Source organism: Theropithecus gelada, chromosome 3, assembly GCF_003255815.1.
Source record: "Theropithecus gelada isolate Dixy chromosome 3, Tgel_1.0, whole genome shotgun sequence".
NCBI lineage: Eukaryota > Metazoa > Chordata > Mammalia > Primates > Cercopithecidae > Theropithecus > Theropithecus gelada.
In genome coordinates, this window is record NC_037670.1 from 25,709,313 (window position 1) to 25,733,573 (window position 24,261).

At 37.3% G+C, this 24,261-nt stretch overlaps 1 protein-coding gene across 1 annotated transcript in view; it reads right to left on the bottom strand.

Moving 5' to 3' along the window:
• The window catches only part of TTC3 (tetratricopeptide repeat domain 3), a 120,576-nt gene that overhangs the window by 51,611 nt on the left and 44,704 nt on the right, over positions 1 to 24,261 (bottom strand). The window contains exons 16-25 of the mRNA XM_025378521.1: positions 23,278 to 23,338; positions 19,578 to 19,662; positions 16,427 to 16,561; positions 13,279 to 13,359; positions 11,327 to 11,439; positions 7,025 to 7,145; positions 4,084 to 4,206; positions 3,034 to 3,135; positions 1,485 to 1,577; positions 771 to 835 (exon numbers count right to left, since the gene is read on the bottom strand). Coding sequence (XP_025234306.1) covers positions 771 to 835; positions 1,485 to 1,577; positions 3,034 to 3,135; positions 4,084 to 4,206; positions 7,025 to 7,145; positions 11,327 to 11,439; positions 13,279 to 13,359; positions 16,427 to 16,561; positions 19,578 to 19,662; positions 23,278 to 23,338 — 979 coding nt within the window. The remainder of the gene's footprint in view (positions 1 to 770; positions 836 to 1,484; positions 1,578 to 3,033; positions 3,136 to 4,083; positions 4,207 to 7,024; positions 7,146 to 11,326; positions 11,440 to 13,278; positions 13,360 to 16,426; positions 16,562 to 19,577; positions 19,663 to 23,277; positions 23,339 to 24,261) is intronic.

Sequence of the window (24,261 nt, forward strand, 5' to 3'; positions counted from 1 at the left end):
ATAGATGTCACTTCCATGTATGTAAGTTACTTCATAAGATAAACAGAAATAGTACAAATTACTCTGCAAAATAATTCATATAAACTCTCATTTCTAAGAAAGGTCCCATAGTAAAATATAGTTTTCACATCCCAATAATAACCCACAACACTATAATTTGGTTGATCTGGTTACAATGAATTCTCTCCAACAAATAATTCTGTTCATCTTTTCTTTTGCTTTTTCTTGGTCACAAATGATAAAAAATAATCAATTCTTAGAAAGAAAAACAAGAAGCAGGACCAAAAAGAAAAGAAAAAAGAATCTGAATTATTTGATCTAAAAAAAGCTATAGAGAAGTAATAATTTAGACAGTACATTGAGTATTTCAGGGTAAAAAACAGTCATAGGTTCAAAATGTTTATTGAAGAGAGATAAAAAGAAAAATATGCTTTTGGAATTAAAATCAACAACTGACAGCAAACTATATAGTTTTTATATAAACACCAAATGTATTCATCAAACATGTAATTTCACAGCATCAAATGTTCTAATTTTACTTGTAAATTCAACCACTAGATAAATAATTCTGAATCAAGTTTTTAGTATTTAGTCATTCTAGGCTAGTTCTCTTTAAGTTTTAAATTTCCATAAAAATCATTTCTAAAAAACACTTATTTGGATATATGTATACACAGCCAATTTTTTAAAAGGCATAATTTAGAAATCTGCATTTAATTGAATTATATTCTAAGAGACATCATCAAACCACTGATTGTTAAAAATCTTACCTAGAACATTTCTGTTTCAGAATAGGTCTTGGAGGAACCTTTTCTTTTATGACCTTGTGTTCAAACTTTAAATAAAACAAAGACATCCAAAATTTGTCTCATACTCCCATGACATAAAACACAAAACCACAAGTGACAAGTATTTCAGAAGCACACATAATGTTCAGTTTGATAGAGAACAGTGATGATGTTCTGACCCAGACAAAAGCCCAGAAAGCTTTAGCAAAATAATTTACTGAAGAGGAACAAGAGCGTAGACACACTTGAGGAAAAGGATTTTAAAAAATTAAGAGTAAGCAGACGATCTAATGAAGTGTAAATATTATTACAACTACCCACTCCTGCCACTCCCATGTCATGAAGTTAAAGGTAATCCCTCAAGATGCTCTTCCCCCTCCCTAAAAACCTGCACACCCACTAATGCCCAAAAGTTTACCAGGATTAAGAAAATGAAGTTATCAAAAAGAGTAAAAACAGTAAAACTAAGATATAAAAAGCCTCCTTTCACTATTAAAAAATAAAAGAATATACGAATGCTTTCATTATAATGAAGCATTCTCACATCCAATTATTTTCTATATTTTCTTAAACGAAGTAATTGCTTCTTTCCTGGAAAATATCCAAATTACACGACATCTACAAATTCAAATCATGTTTCAAAAGGTGTAAACATTTTGGTTATCTATTTAACAAGGGTTCCCCTTTATTACTTACTTCACATTTAACTTGACCACCACTGCTGAAGATGATAATCTTAGAAATGACACCTTCACAGTCAGGGGTAAGACATATTCCTTGTAGAAAATCCTATTTGATTAAAAACAAAAAAAACAAAAAAAACAAACAAACAAAACAAGAAAAATGTTACATCTGGGGGGGATAAATCTATACATGTATACTACTTTTACCACTAGGAACAGTCAAAATACGGACTAAAACCATCTTCAGGGAAGTGGTGAAAATCCTTACTCACTGCCATGTGAATTTTAAGGCTTCCATGTAAGAAAAACATACTTTCAGGTGTGGGTCTGACCATGTGACTTGCTTTCATCAATGCAAAGTGACCAGACATGATGTACACATGTCTAGACAAAAGGTTTAACAAACACTTTATAGACTGGACATTGTTCTTTTTCCTCTGACACAGGAGGATGTTCCAGAAAAGGGTCATTCTTCAACTTAGATTGAGAAACAAGGAATAAAGCCACACAGAATAAAGCTGCTACAGCCCAGTCCCAGCCAACAACTGCAGAACTGTAGGACTAGTCACGTAAGCAAAAAACAAACTTCTCTGAATGTATGCCACAAGATATTTGGGTGTATATTACTTCAGCATATCCTAGTGAAAGCTAACTAATTTAAAGAGCATATTTAAAACCATGGGAATGGTTAAGACCACTAAAAGACGGTATATCACTAGAGAAACTCAATTTAGGTAAGACAAAGACATAGCAGAAGTGACTCAAAGGTGACAGTTATTTACTCACATCATTCTATTGTTAATTAATTATGTGAAAATGTACAAAATGTGAGAATTTATTTCTACCAAACTTTAATAATTGCTATCGTTAACAGATGCCTAGTACAACTGCCTTATTCTTTCCCAAATAAGAACAGTGGTCTGCATAAGCCTAAGAAGTGTAGGAAAAGGTCCATAGTTTCTACAGATCAGAAACAAATTCTATGAATACAAATAAGATCGTAATATTATGTCTTCCCTCAAAGTATGTCTACTTCATGGTAATTAATGTCATTATCTTGATAATAAGAAAATCCCTGGTGAGAAATGGCAGTTTAAAATTGAAGTTGATCCTTCTTCCCAACATTAAAAAAATTGTTTTGAGTTGATTTCTTAGTACAAATTACTGCATCAAATTTTGGTTTTGAAACCTCTAATTCCACATCAAAACTTTCAAGTGGGGTCTGGCACAGTGGCTCATGCCTATAATCCCAGCACTTTGGGAGGCTGAAGTAGGATCACTTGGGTCAAGGAGTCTGAGGCTGCAGTGAGCTACGACTGCACCACTGCACTCTAGCCTGGGCAACACAGTGAGATCCGTCTCTTTAAAAAAACAAAGCCTCTATGGTTAATGCCTTCATGATTGTATAAATAAAAACAAAACCTGATTTTTCACTTTATTATTAAAGTTATAATTTAAAACTTTCTAATTATGTGCAGAATGTTCAGGAAGGAATTCTTGGGGGAAAAAATTGACATACAATAAGTATACTGAAAAATTCAGACAATCTTGTTATGCTTTACCTTGTCAATTTTATCATTAAAGGTTGTACTTTTTAACTTCTTCCAGCAATTCATGTGAAATTCTATTTTACAGTACTGGCAACAGCTGATGCGTATAAAACCCTAGGGTTACAAAAAAATGTGTAATTAATGTTTTAAAGATGTCTCTGCACACACACTCACTACAACACACATAAAGACAAAGAGAGAGAGCTTGACTAACATGTTTATTTCCACAGCATAAAGTCACATTATTCTTTATATCAAATATTTTATAAACATTATTTCATCTGATTTACTAACCAGGGACATTGGAACAGTAGGACTAGGGCAGCTACTATCTTCTTGAATAAACCAGTATAACTTAATTAAGTGCCAGACTTATCTCAAATTTTGGTCTTTAGCAGCTAATTCAGTGATCACAATGACCTTTAGATTCGGGACTCAAATTTTATGAGACATCAAAATTGCAACAAATCAGAGGTAACAATCTCACTTTGTTTCCTATCCTCCTAAGGTAGCTGGAAGAGGAAAAGGAATGAGCCAGCCTGCCTTCTCAGGTCACTACCCCAGCCCACAGTGTTTATACATCAGTGGCTCTGGTTCCCACGTGAGATGATGTAGACCTAAAAAGTACAGGAAGGCTGGGCGTGGTGGTTCATACCTGTAATCCCAGCACTTTGGGAGGCTGAGGGGGGCAGATTACGAAGTCAAGAGATTGAGACCATCCTGATCTATAGGATGAAACTCCGTCTCTACTAAAAATACAAAAATTAGCTGGGTGTGCTGGGACACGCCTGTAATCCCAGCTACTCAGGAGGCTGGGGCAGGAAAATTGCTTGAACCCAGGAGGCGGAGGTTGCAGTGAGCCAAGATTGTGCCACTGCGCTCCAGCCTGGGTGACAGAGTGAGACTCTGTCTCAAAAAAAAAAAAAAAAAAAAGTCCAGGGAAAGGGGTGGACAACTGCTAACTAGCCAGAGAACTTGGGTGCTTCCAATTAGAGATTGTTTTGAGGCCATTTTAAGGAATGATTTTGCAAGTTAATGTCCCACTGTACACTCATTATTTACCTTAAAGTCTGGATCAGTTATGTATATCTGGATCTTAGAATATCCATGGCACTTCTGATAGCAACAAATGGCATCTGGCACTGGAGGGAACTTGCATTCTTCAACAAATTTCTCTAACAGCATCTAAAACAAAATAAACAAAAATGATACCATTACAATACTAATCTGTCAATAAAAATGTCTGTGATTTCAATAACCTCTTGCCATCAAAATATTTTCAGCGTAAGAATGACTAAAGTTTTTTCACCAACAACAAACTACATACAACTTTTAAAGTGTTTCCTTTTAAAAGGAAGGCTGATACAAAGACATAAGAGATTTAAAAAGAGGACTTAACCAACTTTTTTTTCAGAATTTCGAAAGAATCAAAATTTTGTCCTGTTACAATCATCAAATCTCATTTCATAATTTACAACTCTCTGAAATCTCCCATAAGCATTAAGAGGAAGTCAGGCAAGGCAGAATAACCCTTAGGGGAATCCTGAGGACTTTACTGGCTCCTCTTGCCTGACCTCACCTCATCCAGGATCCTAACACTCCCATGATCTTCCTCCTTGCAGCTCTGCCACTGTTGTTTGTGGACTCCCTGGCGAATTATTCCATGGCTAATGAAGCCCCCAAGAGACTCATGCCATGCCTCCAGTGCTGGCTTTTTGTTATCAATAGCTTCTGTGCCTCCATCCCCATCTTGTATGAAGAGAGGAAAATCCAAGAATCCCTGTGTTTTATTTTTTATAACAGCTTTGTTGAGATATAATTAACACACTATACAACTCAAATAAAGTGTAGTTCAGTGGTTTTTAGCATATTCACAGGATGTACCGACATCACCACAATCTAAATTTAGAACATTTTCAACAAGAAACTCCATATGCATTAGCAGCCCCTCCTCATTTTCCCCTAACCTCCCAGGCCCAGCAATCACTAGTCTGCTTTCTGTCCTATATACAGATTTGCCTATTCTGGAGATTTCATACGAATGGACTCACACAAGCCCTTTGTGTTTGGCTTCTTTTATTTAGCATAATGTTTCCAAGGTTCATACATGCTGTAGCATGTTATCAAGTACTTTTTTTTTTTTTTTTGAGACAGGGTCTCACTCTGTTACTCAGGCTGGAGTGCAGTGGCACAATCTCAGCTCACTGAAACCTCTGCCTCCTAGGTTCAACTGATCCTCCCACCTCAGCCTCCTGAGTAGCTGGGACTACAGGTGTGTGCCACCATGTTTGGCTAATTTTTGTATTGACGGGTTTCGCCATGTGGCCCAGGCTGTCTGGAACTCCTGAGCTCAAGCAAGCTTCCTGCCTTGGCCTCCCAAAGTGGTGGGATTACAGGCGTGAGCCACCACACTTGGCCATTTGTTTTTGAGGCAGACTCTCACTCTGTTGCCCAGGCTGCACCGCAGTGGCACAATCAAGGCTCACTGCATCCTCAGCCTCCCAGATTCCAATACTTATTTACCTATTTATCAGTTGATGAATACTTGGGCTATTTCCCATTTTGGGCTATTATGACTAACGCTGCTATGAACATTCACGTACAAGTTTTTGTGAGAACGTGTTTTCCTTTCTCTGTACACACCTAGGAGTGAAACTGCTGGATCATATGGTATGCTATAGTTTGAATGTTTGACCCTCCAAACCACATGTTGAAATCTGATCCCTCGTGTTGGAGGTGAGACACAGTGGGAGGTGTTTGAGTCATGGTGAGGAATCTCTCATGAATAGATTAATTCCCTCCCTGGGGTGAGTGAGTTCTCACTCCATTAGTTCCCTAAAGAGTTGGTTGTTAAAAAGAGTCTAGCACTTCCCCGTCTCTCACCATATGATCTCTACAGACTGGCTCTCCTACGCCTTCTCACATGAGTAGGAGCTGCTGAAGGCCCTCACCAGCAGATGCTGACACCATGCTTCTTATACAGACTGCAAAACCATAAGCCTACTTTTCTTCATAAATCACCCAGTCTCAAGTACTCCTTTATAGCAAGACAAATGGACTGAGACATGGTAACTATGTTTAACTGACTATTTTCCAAAGCAGCTGCATCATTATACATTATTCAGCAGTGTCTGAATGTTCCCATTTTTCTATACCCTTGCCAATATTTATTGTCTACCCACATCCTAGTGAGTGTGAAGTGGTATCTCACTGTGGTTTCGATTTGTATTTCTCTGATAGCTAATAATGCTGAATATCTTTTCATGTGCTAATTGGCCATTTGCATATCTTCTTTGCAGAAATGTCTATTCAGATCCTTTGTCTACTTCTTAAATTAGATTATTTGTCTTTTTATTATTGAGTTGTACAAGTTGACTTCTATGGTTTTAAAAGCTTCAGCCAAAATCAAGTTCTGAGTATATGTGAGAGTTCCCTACAAGTAAAAGCCTATCTCAGTCATTTCACACATAAGTCTTTCTAGAATAAGCAAAGCATCTTTATGCTTCTGGATGTGAGACTAAATTCATATTTTTCTGAATCTTCAAGTACCATCTCAGTAACTGTGGTAACTTTATGATGAAACAACAATACTATACCTTCCTCTAAGTACAACCAAGTCCAGCATACTACAGGATCACGTACACTCAGAAGTCAGAATGCCTGGACTCAAGTCCCAAGACCACGATTTGCTTGCTGTTTCACCTTGAGTGCATCATTTCACCTCTCTAAACTTAACCTTCCTCATCTGTAAAATGGGAATGATCACAGTGCCCCCTGCACAGGCCTGCTGTAAGGATTAAGCATAACGATAAGTCGAAGGTACAGGACTGGCACATAGAAAACATTCAATAAATGTCAGAGAATCTCAATAGACTGTAGAGGGGAAATGCATGTAAGGGAAGTGGGGATGGAATGCTCCTACTTCTCTGCCTCCTGCTACCTGAGTCAGTCAATGCAGATAAGCATTCACAGTAAGAAACACTTTGCAAAAATAAATGGTTACCTTTATTTTTTGTGGCTGAGACTCTTCAATAATCACATTACTTGTGGGCCAAGTTAACACTCCAGGAAGACGATAAATCAAGGTTCTTGCTTTCTCAAAGTGATTGAGAGCTTCTAGAAATCTAAAATCAAAATTATGAAAAAGGCATTAAAGATGTAAAATGGTATTTTCATTCCCCTCAACAAAAGTCACCAAAGATCTCAAGCTTACTGGGACAAATACATTTGCTGAATCACTGAACAGCAATATTCAATGTAACCTAAATTTTCTTTAAAAAAACAAAGTCACTATTGCTGTTTTGCTACAAAAGTAATACGCATTAAACACAACTCGTCTTGGACACTGGCTTTATTGTGCTAGGTGTACACTAGTTTTTTGTTGTTGTTGTTTTTGTTGCTGTTTTTGAGATGGAGTCTCACTCTGTCACCCAGGCTGGAGTGCAGTGGCGCGATCTCAGCTCACTGCAACCTCCACCTCCTGAGTTCAGCGATTCTTTCTGCCTCAGTCTCCCAAGTAGCTGTAACTACAGGCACGCACCACCACACCCGGCTAATTTTTCTATTTTTTTAGTAGAGAAAGGGTTTCACCATATTGGCCAGGCTGGTGCCGAACTCCTGACCTCATGATTCGCCCGCCTAGGCCTCCCAAAGTGCTGGTACAGGAATGAGCCACCACGCCCGGCCAATGTACGCTAGTTCTTTTAAAGTTGATACTTACTTTTTAAAGTTTCGAACAATTGAAACAAAATTGAATAATCTGTTCAATCTTTGTTTCATTAACTAAACTAAAGTAGATTCTTATACAGAAACAGCAAACTTCCACTTCAACTAATAATTCATAAATAGGGGAATTTTTATTTTATTTGACTCTATTAGGACAACGGTAGTAAAAATTTCTCTGCTAAAAAATTTTTTTTAAGGCATCATGTATTCTGGACGTTTTCTCTCAACCATAAAACAGTAAATTATTTTAACAAAACAAATATTTAAATGTGTATTTAAATTGCTTTAACTATAAATATGAAATGTTTTAGTTCTGATTTCATTCATGATTTGAAGAAATAATGTCAATAGATTCCCACAGTCCAGTCAACGAATACTGAAGTACTTAATTATAAAGTTAACCAAGGCTGGGCGCAGTGGCTCATGCTGGTAATTTCAACACTTTGGGAGGCCAAGGCAGGTGAATCACCCGAGATCAGGAGTTCGAAACCAGCCTGACCAACATAGTGAAACCCTGTCTCTACTAAAAATACAAAATTAGCTGGGTGTGGTGGTACATGCCTGTAATCCCAGCTACTTGGGAGACTGAGGCAAGAGAATTGCCTCCAGGAGGCAGAGGTTGCAGTGAGCTGAGACTGCGCCATTGCACCCCACCCTGGGCAACAAGAGCGAAACTCTGTCTCAACAAAAAAAAAAGTTAACCAAGTCTTTATTCATCTCTTCACACTAGAGAAGACTTTCCTGCCTTCTCTAATCCTGAAATGACTTCCCAATTTAAAAACTTATTTTTGCCTACAGCTACAGTAAGATTCACGTGCAGAAAAGCTAAACCACCATCCACCGTAAGACAGTCATACATCACAGGATTTCAAAGCAGAAACTGCACATTGCAACACCAAAAAACAGCGTATTTGCTATTCAGTCCCACACCGTAATATTCAGAAATTAAAATGTAAATGCTTTTCAATATGGAAAAGACTTTCTAGTTTTGCACAATCTCCATGATTCTAAACATTTAAGTAATTTTTCTAGACCTTGTGAATTTGCATGTGACTGCTACATCAAACGGTTATAACCTAAACAATTTATACTAAACTTTTAAACTAGTTTCATTTGCTAATCCTGTAAAGGTGCTTGCTAAGTCCTCACTTTCCCTGCATCTACTTGATCCTTAATATAGCTTAGCGAAGACAGACAGTAATTTCACGAAGTAAAGAAAAACTTTCTTTCTTTTTTTTTGAGACGGAGTGTCGCTCTGTCACCCAGGCTAGAGTGCAGTGGCACAATCTCAACTCACTGCAACCTCTGCCTCCTGGGTTCAAGCAATTCTCCTGCCTCAGTCTCCCGGTAGCTGGGACTACAGGTGCACACCACCACACCCGGCTAATTTTTGTATTTTTAGTAGAGACGGGGTTTCACCATATTGGTCAGGCTGGTCTCGAATTCCTGACCTCAGGTGATTCACCCACCTCGGCCTCCCAAAGTGCTGGGATTCCAGGTGTGGGCCACTGTGCCTGGCCAAAAAAAAAACTTTAATTTAAAAAAATCTATAAAGGAGGTTCTAGGCACATTCTAAGCCTGGGGTGGGGGGTTCCGCCAAAATCTCACAAAATTTCCCCTAACAAGTTAAATGAAAATTGAAAGATAGTTAGAAATTATAAATAATATTCAATCAGTCAACAATTATTTCTTTATACAGTAATCTAAAATACCTACCTCTATACTGGGTACAAGTGGCAGAACAGATTTTCTTTTTTTAAAGCTCAAGACATAATCCTGTCCCCTCGGGGACATACTGACATTCAGGGAGACAAGACTAAGAGACATGAGGCATTTAGAGAACAGCTTCAATATTAAACTATGAGTAAGGATTACAACTACAATAGAGTTCAGAGGAGAGACTTTTATTCCTAACTCATTATGTCTTTGAACACATAGATATCTCTTATTTAAAACCATCTTTATACAGATTTTTAAAAAATAATTAAATCAAAAAATTAAACAATCAGATTTTAAAAACATTATATCAATTTACTCACTACAGATGATTATACACTAGACTATTCAATCTTTAATGTCAAATTACTATATTGCTGACTTACTAGATTTAAAATCAGGAAGTACCAAGAACTGCAATGACTGGCCTTGCTTTAACAATTAATATTCATAGTGTATTTAATAAATGGTGCTGGGAAAATTGGCTAGCCATAAGTAGAAAGCTGAAACTGGATCCTTTCCTTACTCCTTATACGAAAATTAATTCAAGATGAATTAGAGACTTAAATGTTAGACCTAAAACCATAAAAACCCTAGAAGAAAACCTAGGCAATACCATTCAGGACATAGGCATGGGCAAGGACTTCATGTCTAAAACACCAAAAGCAATGGCAACAAAAGCCAAAATTGACAAATGGGATCTAATTAAACTAAACAGCTTCTGCACAGCAAAAGAAACTACCATCAGAGTGAACAGGCAACCTACAGAATGGGAGAAAATTTTTGCAATCTATTCATCTGACAAAGGGCTAATATGCAGAACCTATAAAGAACTCAATCAAATTTACAAGAAAAAAACAACCCCATCAAAAAGTGGGCAAAGGATATGAACAGACACTTCTCAAAAGAAGACATTCGTACAGCCAACAGACACATGAAAAAATGCTCATCATCACTCGCCATCAGAGAAATGCAAATCAAAACCACAATGAGATACCATCTCACACCAGTTAGAATGGCAATCATTAAAAAATCAGGAAACAACAGGTCCTGGAGAGGATGTGGAGAAATAGGAACACTTTTACACTGTTGGTGGGACTGTAAACTAGTTCAACCATTGTAGAAAACAGTGTGGCGATTCCTCAAGGATCTAGAACTAGAAATACCTTTTGACTCAGCCATCCCATTACTGGGGATATACCCAAAGGATTATAAGTCATGCTGCTATAAAGACACATGCACACGTATGTTTACTGCAGCATATTCACAATAGCAAAGACTTGGAATCAACCCAAATGTCCATCAGTGGCAGACTGGTTTAAGAAAATGTGGCACATATACACCATGAAATACTATGCAGCCATAAAAAAGGATGAGTTTGTGTCTTTGTAGGGACATGGATGCAGCTGGAAACCATCATTCTCAGCAAACTATCGCAAGAACAGAAAACCAAATACCACATGTTCTCACTCATAGGTGGGAACTGAACAATGAGATCACTTGGACACAGCAAGGGGAACACCACACACCGGGTCCTATTGTGGGGAGGGGGGTGGGGAGGGATAGCATTAGGAGACATACCTAATGTAAATGACGAGTTAATTGGTACAGCACACCAACATGGCACATGTATATATATGTAACAAACCTGCACGTTGTGCACATGTACCCTAGAACTTAAAGTATAATAAAAAATATATATATATTGATAGTGATATTTCATTCAGGTCCTCAAAGTAAATCACAATTATGATAGTGTGCTACAGAGGAAATATCAAAATAATTCCAGAAAATGGATCATTATCATATTGGATTTTAAATGAGTTACCAGCCTACAGCTTAAATTAGTGTCATTTCTACTAACCTGTTTTTTTTCAAGTATACTTTTCCAATTCCACAGTAGGCCAAGCAGTCAAGTCCCTCATTGGGGTAGTGTTCAATAATCCTCTTAAACTGGTTTTCAGCTTCAGATAATTCCTTCAATAGCAGTGAAAACAATGATCACTTACATACAAAGAGAAATACTGAAATAAATTTTACCTAAAGGTTGATTTTTTTAATAATATTAAAATAACAACTGCATATCCCCAAATTCCTGTAGCAAAATTATACCTCTGTGTTTCACTTTCTTAGGAATTACATAAATTTCTGATCATATGGATAGTCAGAGACACAACCAAACCAATCCAGCTGAACACATCAGACAATCAACCTACAAGCATTTACCAGTACACACTAAGGGCCTGGCAGGTGCTGGCTAATACTAAAAAGAGTCAAATCGTGTTTTTGTTTTTGTTTTTTTAAAAAAGGTTAATTATGGTGTAAACACACCATAACATAGATCCTATTAAGTGCTAATCCCTTGGAAGGAATGCCATTCCAATGATATTATCACAGTCTTTTGTGGCATAAGATGGATGAAAGCTGTCTTAAAAACAGCTCTTTAGGAAAAACTTAACATAACTTAGAGTACATTCTTTTTTTAATATTCTCAACAGTGAAAAACCACTAAGTTGAATGAATTTTGTTTTTGGAAAACATCCAAAAGACACTCAGTTCTAAGAAATACTGGTAACCCTACTGTGAGTGAAAAAAAGAAATGTCACTACAAAGTAGAGCTTTGAGGCCAGTTCCAACAGAGGCATTCTAAAAGTGTTTGAAGCAAGGGCTGTCCTCTGATGAAATTCTTCCAAACATGTAAGTTCTACTATAACATGTTTTTTTTTTCCCAAATCATTCTATTTTACATTAAATCACAAATGTAATAAATGATTTCTTCAATTCTAATAAGGTAAAATATGGTATTTATTATTATTCTGTCAGGAATAAAATTAAAATCATGAAGTTCTGTCTCCAACTGTCTCTTGGAAAATAGAATTAGACAGCATTCATGGGAGACATTAACCTGTGACATTGAGATCAAGGAAAATGAACCTTGGGCACTGTCGACTTCTGGGAGAGAACAGAACGTAAAAGACTACTTAGATCCTTGCTAGGTGGCAAGTTAGGGTTAAACCTTCATCTAGACAGGGAAAAACAGAGCCCAAATTATATATTATACTTGAGGTCATTCTAGAGCATTTCAACATTTATAGCAAACTCAAAACCTCAGAAAGCAAAGTTATAATGCCGAACAGTATAGGTAGGTAAACATTCCAGGAGAGCAAGGCAGGAGCATGACTAATGGAAATCCTGGGAGCTCATGTCTATACACTGACTACATGCAGTTATAGGAAGCCTGCAATCTAGAAATAATACAATACCTAAGTACTTTCTACCTAGAAATAAGAGATATTAACATTATCGTTACCTGTGTTTTTCTAGGAAAACAACATAACATGAAACCTCCCTACGTCCATTCCCTCCTGCCATCACTAAAGGCAGCCATTATCTTCAATTCTATATAAACATAATCCATATTTTTTTCACTTTTTTACAAGATGCACAGAATTCTTAAACAGTATACAATACTATTATGTATATTTTCCAAATTATATATAAGTGGGATCACAATGTTTATGTCCTCCAACTTGCTTTTCCCCCAAGATTATGTTTCTGAAATCTATCTATCATGATACATTATGTCCTAATTTTTATACAAATAAAAAGTAGATTCCCACTGATTGCCTGGCAAAGTCTTTTTCTAATAGGAACAAACTAAATATTCTTTAAAAACACAAACTAAATTAAACTGAGACATTTCAGACAAAATTATCAGAAGGTACAGAGAAGAAAATGGGTCAAAATGAGAAAACAACTATTATAAGGTATGTCACTATCATTTTCATTGTTTATTACCACTGTTACAAATCTTACCTCAGGCTGTCCTATTCCAAGGAGAGAAATGGCAAGTCCATAGACAACCAAGACATAGTTGATCATGGCCAGGTTCAATTGCTGTCAATAAAAATGCCTCAGTTAAAAATCTGAACATAATTCTGCCCAATCTGCATCTAGTCACAACAGAAAAAGAAGTGTAATAGAATCTCGCTAATCAATCTTACTAATCAATGATTGTCATAAAAACTAATCAGTATGATTGGCCAAATCGAATTAGAAAAGAGATTTTTGTCCCAATAAAGCAGTTATCCTGCTATTTAAAACACAGAATCACTGTCTCAGAGTTCCTTAAGGCACAGTTCATAATAGATTAATTTCTAATTAAAGTCATATTATTTTTCATATAAGGGGTACTAGTGGCAGATTAAGACATTTGCTTAGCTATTATAGGCTACTTCAGAGATACTGTGGGTTCGGCTCTGGAGCATCACAATAAAGCAAATATCACAATCAAGTGAGTCTCACAAACTTATGGGTTACCCAGTGCATATAAAAGTTATGTTTAAGCGATACTGTAGTTTATTAAGTGTGTACTAGCATTATGTCTATTAAACAATGTATACACCTTAAGATTTTATTGCTACAAATGCTAATGATCATCTGAGGCTTTACTGAGTCATAATCTTTTTTTAAACTTTTTTAAAAATTATACTTTAAGTTCTGGGATACATGTGCAGAACATGCAGGTTTGTTACATAGGTATACACATGCCGTGGTGGTTTGCTGCACCCATCAACCCGTCATCTACATATTTTTGTTGGTGGATGGTTTTGCCTTGATATTGATGACTGCTAACTGTTCAAGGTGGTAGTTCCTGAAAATTAAGGTGCTGCAGCAATTTCTTAAAATAAGACGACAATGAAGTCCGTCGTACTGATTGACTCTTACTTTCAGAAAAGGTTTCTCTGTAATATGTGATGCTTTTTGACAGCATTTTACCCACACTAGAACTTCTTTCAAAATTGGAGTGGCAAATCCTGCCACTGCTTGATCAACTAAGTTTCTCATTTCAACAATATTCACAGCATCTTCACGAGGAGTAGGTTCCATTTCAAGAAATGACTTTTTTTGTTCATGTGTAAGAAGCAACTCCGTATCCCTGCAAGTTTTATACTGAGGTTGCAGCAATTCAGTCACATCTTCAGGCTCCACTTCTAATTCTCTTGCTTGTTCCACCACATCTGCAGTGACTTTCTCCACTAATGTCCTGAACCCCCCAAAGTCATCCATGAGGGCTGGAATTCACTTCTTCCAAACTCCTGTTGATGTTGATATTTTGATCTCTCACATGCATCATGAACGTTCTTTATGGTATCTAGAGTGGTGATCCCTTCCAGAAGGTTTTCAATTTACTTTGTCCAGATCCAACAGAGGAATCACTATGGCAGCTATAGCCTTATAAAATATGTTTCTTAAATAATAAGACTTGAAAGTCAAAATGACTCCTTGATCCATGTGCTACCAGGCATGAAAACAACATTCATCTCCTTGTACACGTACCAAATCTCTTGGGCAGGTGCATTGTCAATGAGCAGTAGTATTTGGCAAGGAATCTTTTATTCTAGCAGTAGGTCTCAACAGTGGGCTTAAAGTACTTAGTAAACCTTGCTGTCAACAGATGTGCTGTCATTCATGCTTTGTTGTTCCATTTCTAGGGCTCCAGGCAGAGTGAATTAGCATAATTCTCAAGGGCCTGCAGATTTTTGGAAAGTAAATGAGCACTGGCTTCAACTTAGGTCACCAACTGCATCAACCCCTAATGAGTAATGAACCCATCCTTTTTGAAGCTTTGAAACCAGACATTGACTTCTCTCTAGCTATGAAAGTCCTAGACGGCATCTTCTTCCAACAGAAGGTTGTTTTGTCTCCATTGACAATCTGTTGTTTAGCATAGCCACCTTCATCAATGATCTTCACTAGATCTTCTCAATAGCTTGCTGCAGCTTCTCCATCAGCACTTGCTGCTTCACCTTGCACTTTTACGTTATGGAATTGGCTTCTTTCCTTAAATCTCATGAACCAACTTCTGCTAGTTTCAAACTATTCTTCTGCAACTTCCTCACCTCTCTCAGCCTTCACAGAAGAGAAGAGTTATGGTCTTGCTCTGGATTAGGCTCTGGCTTAAGAGAATGTTATGGCTGGTTTGATTTTCCACCCAGACCACTAAGACTCTCCACATCGGCAAGAAAGCTGTTTCACTTTCTTGTCATTCATGTGTTCATTAAAGTAGCACTTTTAATTTCCTTCAAAAACTTTTTCTTTGCATTCACAGTTTGGCTATTTGGCACAAGAGGACTAACTTTCTGCCTGTCTTGGCTTTCAACATGCCTTCCTCACGAAGCTTAGTCATTCTAGTTTTTCATTTAAAGTGAGAGATGTGCAACTCTTCCTTTCACTTGAATACTTAGAGGCCATTGTAGGGTCATTAATTGGCCTAATTTCAATATCATGTCTCAGGGAACAGGGAGACTTAAAGAAGTGGGTGGAGATAACAGCTGGTTGGCAGAGCACTCAGAACACACACACACAATTTATTAAGTTCCCTTTCTTATATAGGCACAGGTTGTAGTGCCCCAAAATAATTACAATAGTAACATCAAAGATCACTGATCACAGATATAGTGATAATGATAATGAAAAAGTATGACATATTGTGAGAATTACCAAAATGTGACACAGAGACACAAGGTGAGCACATGCTTTCGGAAGACTGGTACCGACAGACCTGCTTGACATAGGATTGCCACAAATCTTCAATTTGTAAAAAATGCATTGTCTGCAAAGTGCAATAAAGCAAAACATAATGAAATGAGGTGTGCCTATACTTTCTTCCTGGGTGAAAAGGTGTGACTAAAGTGAGTTGAAATCCTTGATTTAGAGAAAAAGTCAGTTCTAATGACCCTAAACTACAGTCAAGGAGAGAGTATAAACATGGATCACCTATTGAGCATACTCGTGAAGTCTGAATTGGAGTACTACCTGCTTCCCACAACCTGAAGTAGATTCAGCCAATCTCAGCAAGGTCTTAGGTATATGACTACAAAGACTTAAGGCCTTGGTTCTCTTCTGCATTCATCTGAGGTGCATTAGCACTGATAAACAAGTTATGATATGGCAAATTTACCTTTATTTTTTGAGGATCTAAACCGTTCAGCAACTCTGTAAAGGCCTGTGCAGCACTGCGGCAACGCTGCTCCAATAAGGCCGTATAGCCATCTTGAATTAAGCTTCTCAACATTTTCATTATATTAGCAAAATCCTGGAAAAAAGAAATTCTATTTCAGTAACCCAAATCTACATATTTTTAATTTAAAACTTAAGATGCCAAGTTCATAGTAATATTTTATAACTAATGATAAAATGTTTAAATCAATACCCAAACTACCCTTATTCATCATATTCCTTTCTCAGCAGCACACTTTTAAAGTGAAAAATGAAAATGTACTGCTTTACCATCTTAATTGCAACACCTCTTCTGTTGCCTGTGACAAAGGTGGCTCATTTTACACTACATGGCACTAAGCCTCACTTGCTCTCCAGACTAAACAGAGAGCATTTTTAAGTTTTAACAATATATATGAAAAACACTAGCTATCATTTAAAATAAATTGTTTGGGAGTAGAACAATTAGACACTTAAGAACACACAATCAATATTCTGATCACTACCAGATTTTAACAACTGCCATCCTGCTCTGAAACAAACCTTAATTCTAAGCAAGAAATAAATATTTCAATTGTTAACTGTACTCCTGCCTAACATATATTTGAATATAACTAGATAAAATTACTGGGAGAGATAACAATAGGTTAAATGCAAAAGGAATAACATAAGGAACAAAAAAATAAAACAAAATTGCTATCATGTACCCTTAAACTAAGAAAAACTTTGCAATTTGAATACACATTATAATTTGAATTCATATTTTAGTGACATGGGAATAAATGTAAGTCACCAAAGTTCCATAAAGATTGGAGAGGCAAGGCTAGACATTAAGCCTAAAATCTCACTCCTTGCTATACACGTGTGCGCCATTCAAAAGGGCAGCAACTGCAAGTATGTATGCTGTATTCCTCACTGTTCCTAAAAATGAAGATCCAAAAGGAGACCCCACTGCACAAATCACAGAAGAAAAAGCAGTTTGTTTACCCATTAACAAAAGCCTTCTGCTGGCCATTTTATTTTATTTATTTACTTTTTTTTTTTTTTTTTGAGATGGAGTCTTGCTCTGTCGCCAGGCTGCAATGCAGTGGCACAATCTCGGCTCACTACAACCTCCGCCTCTGGAGTTCAAGCAATTCTCCTGCCTCAGCCTCCCGAGTAGCTAGGACTACAGGCACGCGCCACCACACCCAGCTAATTTTTTGTTTTTTTAGTAAAGACGGGGTTTCGCCATGTTAGCCAGGATGGTTTCAATCTCTTGACCTCGTGATCCGCCAGCCTTGGCCTCCCAAAGTGCTGGGATTACAGGAGTGAGCCCCTGCACCTAGCCTCTGCTGGCTTTTGAATCAATGAATCAAAGTTTGGCAGAGCGCTCCCCAGAATATGCATGGAAAAGAGCAGCTCTCACAAAAACTTAAAAGCTCGAAGATGCCGGGCGCGGTGGCTCACGACTGTAATCCCAGCACTTTGGGAGGCCGAGGCGGGCGGATCACAAGGTCAGGAGATCGAGACCACAGTGAAACCCCGTCTCTACTAAAAATACAAAAAATTAGCCGGGCGCGGTGGCGGGTGCCTGTAGTCCCAGCTACTCAGGAGGCTGAGGCAGGAGAATGGCGTGAACCCGGGAGGCGGAGCTTGCAGTGAGCCGAGATCGCGCCACTGCACTCCAGCCTGGGCGACAGCGCGAGACTCTGTCTCAAAAAAAAAAAAAAAAAAGAAAAAAAAGAAAAGCAGCCTGGCGTGTTAATTTGAGATTTTCTCTTTTTTAAGCAGAAGAATACAAACACAACTCATTTAAAACAAGCCATACTTGTTTTAAGATATGAACTTGAAGTTGCAAATGATGATGTGCTAGCCCTACAAATACTAGTTATTAGCCTTTCATAAACTTATTCCATTTTAATCTTATTCTCATTCTTTTTCTTTCTTCTTTAAAGGAGACAGGGCTCCCAAACTAGTGAGAGGCATAAAAAAAGAAAACAAAAGAAAATAATAATTAATTAATTAATTAATTAATTCAGGGCCTTACTATGTTGCCTAGGCTGGAGAGCAGTGGCTAATCCTCTCACCTCAGCTTCCTGAGGATCTGGGACTACAGACACGTGTCACTATGCCCAGCTTTCTTTATCAGTCTAGAAATAAGATCCATACAGCCTCATGCTTTCATTGGAAGTCACTTCCCTCAATACAACATAAATGATCTGTCCTGAAAGCTCCAGCAGAGCAGGCCGAAATCACATCACTGCACACCCAATCTCTCTCAGTCCTCAGCATATGGAGAGAGACTCAATCAAACTGTGTTGAATGAACAAACAGAGGCTCAAAGACACCAATCATATTTATTTAAATAGTCTTTTCATCTTCACAGGCTGTCATCTATTTAAGTATTTCATGGTTTTTAGAGTCAGTAAAAATCAATGTAAAAAGATATAATTTAAAATCTCCAACCGTAAGAAATTCTCAAAAATGCTTTTAAGCAAATTACTAGGAATCTATTTTAGTTATTTGTAAAATATCTGTTATGTATACTTAAAAAAATATCCACGTTTTGAAACAAGGATTCTATTCCATGTTAATGTATATTTTCCATCACGAAGTAACATAAAAAGAATTTTATATACAACATTATCTGATTAAGTTAAATCATTTAAAGAATAAAAGTTTGTTCTTTAATGACTTTAGAGTAAGTATAATGAAACTGTGTTTAAATATTTTTAAAATAAAGTTAATATTAGTGTTAACTCTTTGAGAAGCAAATAACTCCACAGTGTTAATCATTAGTTAAACTTCTAGCTAATATAATTATCAAGTTAATATTTAAATTAGTGATAGATTGGATTCTTAGCAGTCACATATATTAAATTATATGTCTATAACAGCTGGGTGCGATAGCTCACGCCTGTAATCCCAACACTTTAGGAGGACTGCTTGAGGCCAGGAGTTTGAAACCAACCTGGACAACATAGTGAGACCCCACCTCTACAAACTACAATATAATACAATAATTATATTTTAAAAATCTTAAGAGATGTACATGATTAGAACTTTATTCATGTGAACAATGTTTTGTTCAAAGAGTTTTGCTTTTTCCATTGGAAAAGCTTCTCCATTACCTGGTGTGCAGCTCTGGAAGATTTAGAAAACTGTTTCTCCAAGATATTCTTCAAATCTGCTGGTAAAGTCAATGGTGAACTACAACTAAAAGAAAAAAAAAACATTTAAAAAAATCATTTTAAAATAAAACAGTTCTACTCATATAAAGAAAAAATAGAGCCAGGCACAGTAGCTCACACCTGTAACCCCAGCACTTTGGGAGGCCGAGGCGGGTGGATCACCTGAGGTTAGGTGTTCGAGACCAGCCTGACCAACATGGTGAAATCCTGTCTCTACTAAAAATACAAAAATTAGCCTGGTGTGGTGGTACATGCCTGTAATCCCAGCTACTTGGGAGGCTGAGGCAGGAGAACTGCTTGAGCTCAGGAGGTGGAGGTTGCAGTGAGCCGAGATCACACCACTGCACTATAGCCTGAGCGACAGAGCAAGACTCCATCATCTAAAAAAAAGAAAGAAAAAAATATAGAATCTCAATATTAGTTCACTCTCATCCCTCCAATGTGACAGAGAGAAGAAAAAAATCTATTTACTGAAGGCCATGTAAAATACTGAGTAAATGGTAAGCCATACAAGTTGGCCATTCTTTTGGGGGGAATTGGCATTTTGGCAATATTTCTATTAGAAATTTCTATACTCAATGCAATCTCAATAAGCATTCCTATAAAATCAGAGGTGGAGGGAAACCAGATGAATTGATTATAAAGAAAATATGGAAAAGCAGCTTTTGAAAAAAGAGAAAAATTAAGGGGTATTTGCCTTGATCTGCAGTCACTAGTAACAACATTGTCCTAAAACAATAAATGTGCCCAATAAACAGTGCAAAGATGTTCAATGTGATGGGAAAATCTAATAATAAGATATAAGCATTTCAGAATGTCTGATTCCCTAAGTTGGTGAGAGTAAGAAAATCTGAGGCACTTGATGTGGAGTTTTCTGAAAGCCCTTCTGACATCAGATGTATAGATTTTTTCCAATACCAAATATTGTCATTTTTCCATATCAGTTCAACTGCCCAACACAAAATGAGTGTGCAATAATGCAATTCAGTTCTGATACTAACTCCCAGAGTTAGCGCAGAGCTCACAGGGTAAAGAATCAGTCCCACCAGACTGCCCTCACTTCAGCTGCAAGTGCGGTACACAGGTTACCCACACTCCTGCCCTGCTGACTATAAGAGGGTTCCCATGATTCCCTCTTCAAGCTCACTAGAAAAACACATGGAACTCAAGGAAGTGCTTGCTATTACCAATTTATTATAAAGGATACAACTCACAAACAGCCTAGAGGAAGAGATGCATAGGAAGGTTGGGGAGTGCGAGGAGCTTTGTGCTCCCCTTGGGCATGCCGCTTTCCCAGCACATCAATGTATTCGTCAACCTAGAAGCTACCCAAGCCCTCTTTTAAGGATTTTACTAAGGTTTCATTATGTAGGTATGTAGGTACAATTAACAACTGGCCACTGGTGCCTAACCTCAATTTCCAGCCCCCCTCCCCTCCTTGGAGGTCAGGTATGAGGCTGAAAGTCTTAGCCCTCTAATCAGGTGCTTGCTCTTTACGGTAACTAGACCTCCTCCTGAACTATCTGAGGCACTACTTTGAGTCACCCCATTAGCATAAACTCAAATACATGGAAAGGGGCTCATGATGAGTAACAAAATATACTCATATCATTCAGGAAATTCCATGGGCTTTGGGAGCTCTGTACCAGGAACTGGGACAAATACCAAACACACGTATTTTTTATTACACCACACCCTCTTGTAGATTAGCAGGAGTGTGAACAGTGCCCATTTTCTGAGAGAACAATTTGGCAATATCTGTCAAAGTTAAAATTACACGTCCCCTTTGATACAGCAATCCCACTATAGAAACAACTTCTACACATTATTTACAAAGTATTTATTGTAAATATATATCAACAGGTGCACAAAGGTGCATGTGCAAGGATGTTTGAAGTACCATATGATTTATCCCTCTCAAAGGAAAGAAAGAAGAAAAAGAGAGAGATGGAGAGAGGGAAAGAAAGTGAGGGAGTAAAAGAGGAAGGAAGAGCCTAAATGCACAAAAATAGGGGATACGGCTATAATACAAAATACTGTGCAGCAAATGAAGAATGGAAGAGCTCTGTGTTCTGAACATGGGAAGAAACACAAGATATTTTGTAAAAGACAAAAAAGCAAGCTGTAGGTCAAAGTCATTCTAATAACAATGAAAATGATGGTGACAGCAATAATGACAGCTGAAGTACACTGAAGATTTACTATGTTCCAGGGCTCTAAGTGTTTTATGTGGTTATCCCATTTAATGATGAAATAGTCCCATATGGTAGATATTATTAAATAAGGAGTGTTCAGTTTGAAAAGAGAAACAGAATATCAGAAAAATAAATTTTTTTTAATAAAACAGGTTAAAATTACAATCCTGCATTCAAAAAATGACCATGTATTAAGCTCTGGTTTCTTTAGGGGTACAGGGGAAGGCAGGGAAGAAGACTCATGATTTTTCTATCAAATAATAGAAAAACATAATAATATGCTATATCCTTGCTTTGTATTCAAAGCAGCATCCAAAAATGGCCATTTTTGAAAAGAAATGAGATTTCACTGACTTTTTTTAGTGTTTTGATATTCAAATAATTCTCCCTGAAGCATCTATTATGGATTCAGATTAAGAAATGGAGAAGAAATTGAAAACCAGTGTATTGTGGCAGACATGGCTTTGCTATTTCTCCAACATCACTTTCATTCACTTCAAAAACTTCTGTATTAAAAGATTTACAATTTCACATTGTAATCAATTTATATCTTGTTGGCAATGGGGTATTAACTATAAAGATAGGAGGCAAGGCCAGGCACATGCCTGGAATGCCAGCACTCTGGGAGGCCAAGGCAGAAGGATCACTTGAGGCCAGGAATTCAAGACCAGCTTGGGCAACAGAGCAAGACCCTGTCTCTAAAAAAAATTTATTTTTAATTACCCAGGCATGGTGACATGCACCATAGTAGCAGTAGTACTTGGGAGCTGAGGCAGAAAAATCACTAGAGCCCAGGAGTTCAAGGCTGCAGTGAGCTAGGGTCACACTACTGCACCACAGCCTAAGTGATAGAGCAAGACCCTATTTCAAAAAAAAAAAAAAAAAAGATAGCAGGCAATTAATTACAGTTAATTTTCATGGGGATGTTTGATAGAATTCATTTTATAAGTAGTCAGAATTCATTAGGAAATATTTTCCTCTAACGATAATTACTCAAAAGGGTATCTGAAATATGCATACCCATGGCTGTATATGCAGAGTAACTTTCCCAATAGTCATGAAACTGTTAACAGTGCATTCCTAGAGGCCCTAGGGAAGGGACTGCAGGAGGGGTCAAATGAGGTGAGCAAGGAAGGAGGTTTCATGTGCATCTTATATCTCTCTCAATGCTTTTTCCTTTTAGCGTACATATTAAAAAATTAATATGGACATATTAAATATTACATGACTTTCAGAAGTCAACATATTAATATCCAGGATTAATAATCCTTTAGCCAAAAATTATCATTTCCTAAAGATATGCTTTTGATATTTGAAAGGGATTTTGGTACTCATCATATTACATACATTAAAGTAGCTAACACTCAAAAAACAATCTTTTTTTTCCTTTTACTTGGGGAGAGTACGCTAGGGGGAAAAAAACACACCTTAGAGAAAAAACATACCTGAACTTCTCTGATTCATTGTTTCGAGATTTTTGTTTTCCTTTATGTTTTGGAGGCTGACCTGTGAACATAAAAGTATTTGTTCCTGAAATCTGTACATAAAAATCTACAAGCCTGGGAGTAAAACTATTTTTAACACATAAACTGGAGTAAGAAAACAGAAGCAGCAATATGGTATGTGAGTATAACTACAAAATGGCAAGCCAAAAAAGAAGCTACTGATGATATTTTTCTATACATAATAAATTATTAAATATAATCAATTATTAAAGATCAATTATAATAGTGATCATTATTATAATTTAGGTCTACCATAGATACAGAGAGATACTTCTGTTCTCAGACAGCTTACAATCAGATGGGGTGAAAAGACACATCACTTCAGTAGTTAACAATCATCCTTATGAAGAAAAGAAAGTACTGTGTTGTTATTGACATGTTAATTGCATAGTCAGTAATACCCCTCACAGCTCACAAAAGGGAAAAATCACTTAAGCTGGAGTGGTTGAGAAAAATGTTAGTGAGGATATAGCATTTGTATTTGGTTTTGAGGAAGAAGTACGATTTGGATAGAATGGCCTGAACCCAAGAGCAGAGTTCATTTAGAAGCACTAAGTAAACCTGTGTGATTTCAAGACCTCAAAAAGGGTGGAAGGCTGGAAAAGGGCTGCTAAGGCAGGCTGAGGTGAGTGTTTACAGACCCTTAGCTTCAGATGCAGCTCTGTGAGCCCAGTTTATTCTGCTGGCAGGAATAGGAAACCACTGCATATTTTTGGGCAGGGAGAGCCCTGCTCGGAGCTGTGTAGAAGAACTGGTATGGCAGGAGGAGCAGGGTGCATCTGATGAAGGTTTAAGGGGAGGGCACAGAGACAAGTCAGAGCCAATGTAATAAGGACGGAATGAGCCTGGGCTTTGGTGGCCTCAGAAAACAAAAGCAGCTTTTGGAAAGGCAGAAGAATTCTAGTTTGATTTCCATTCTGTGAC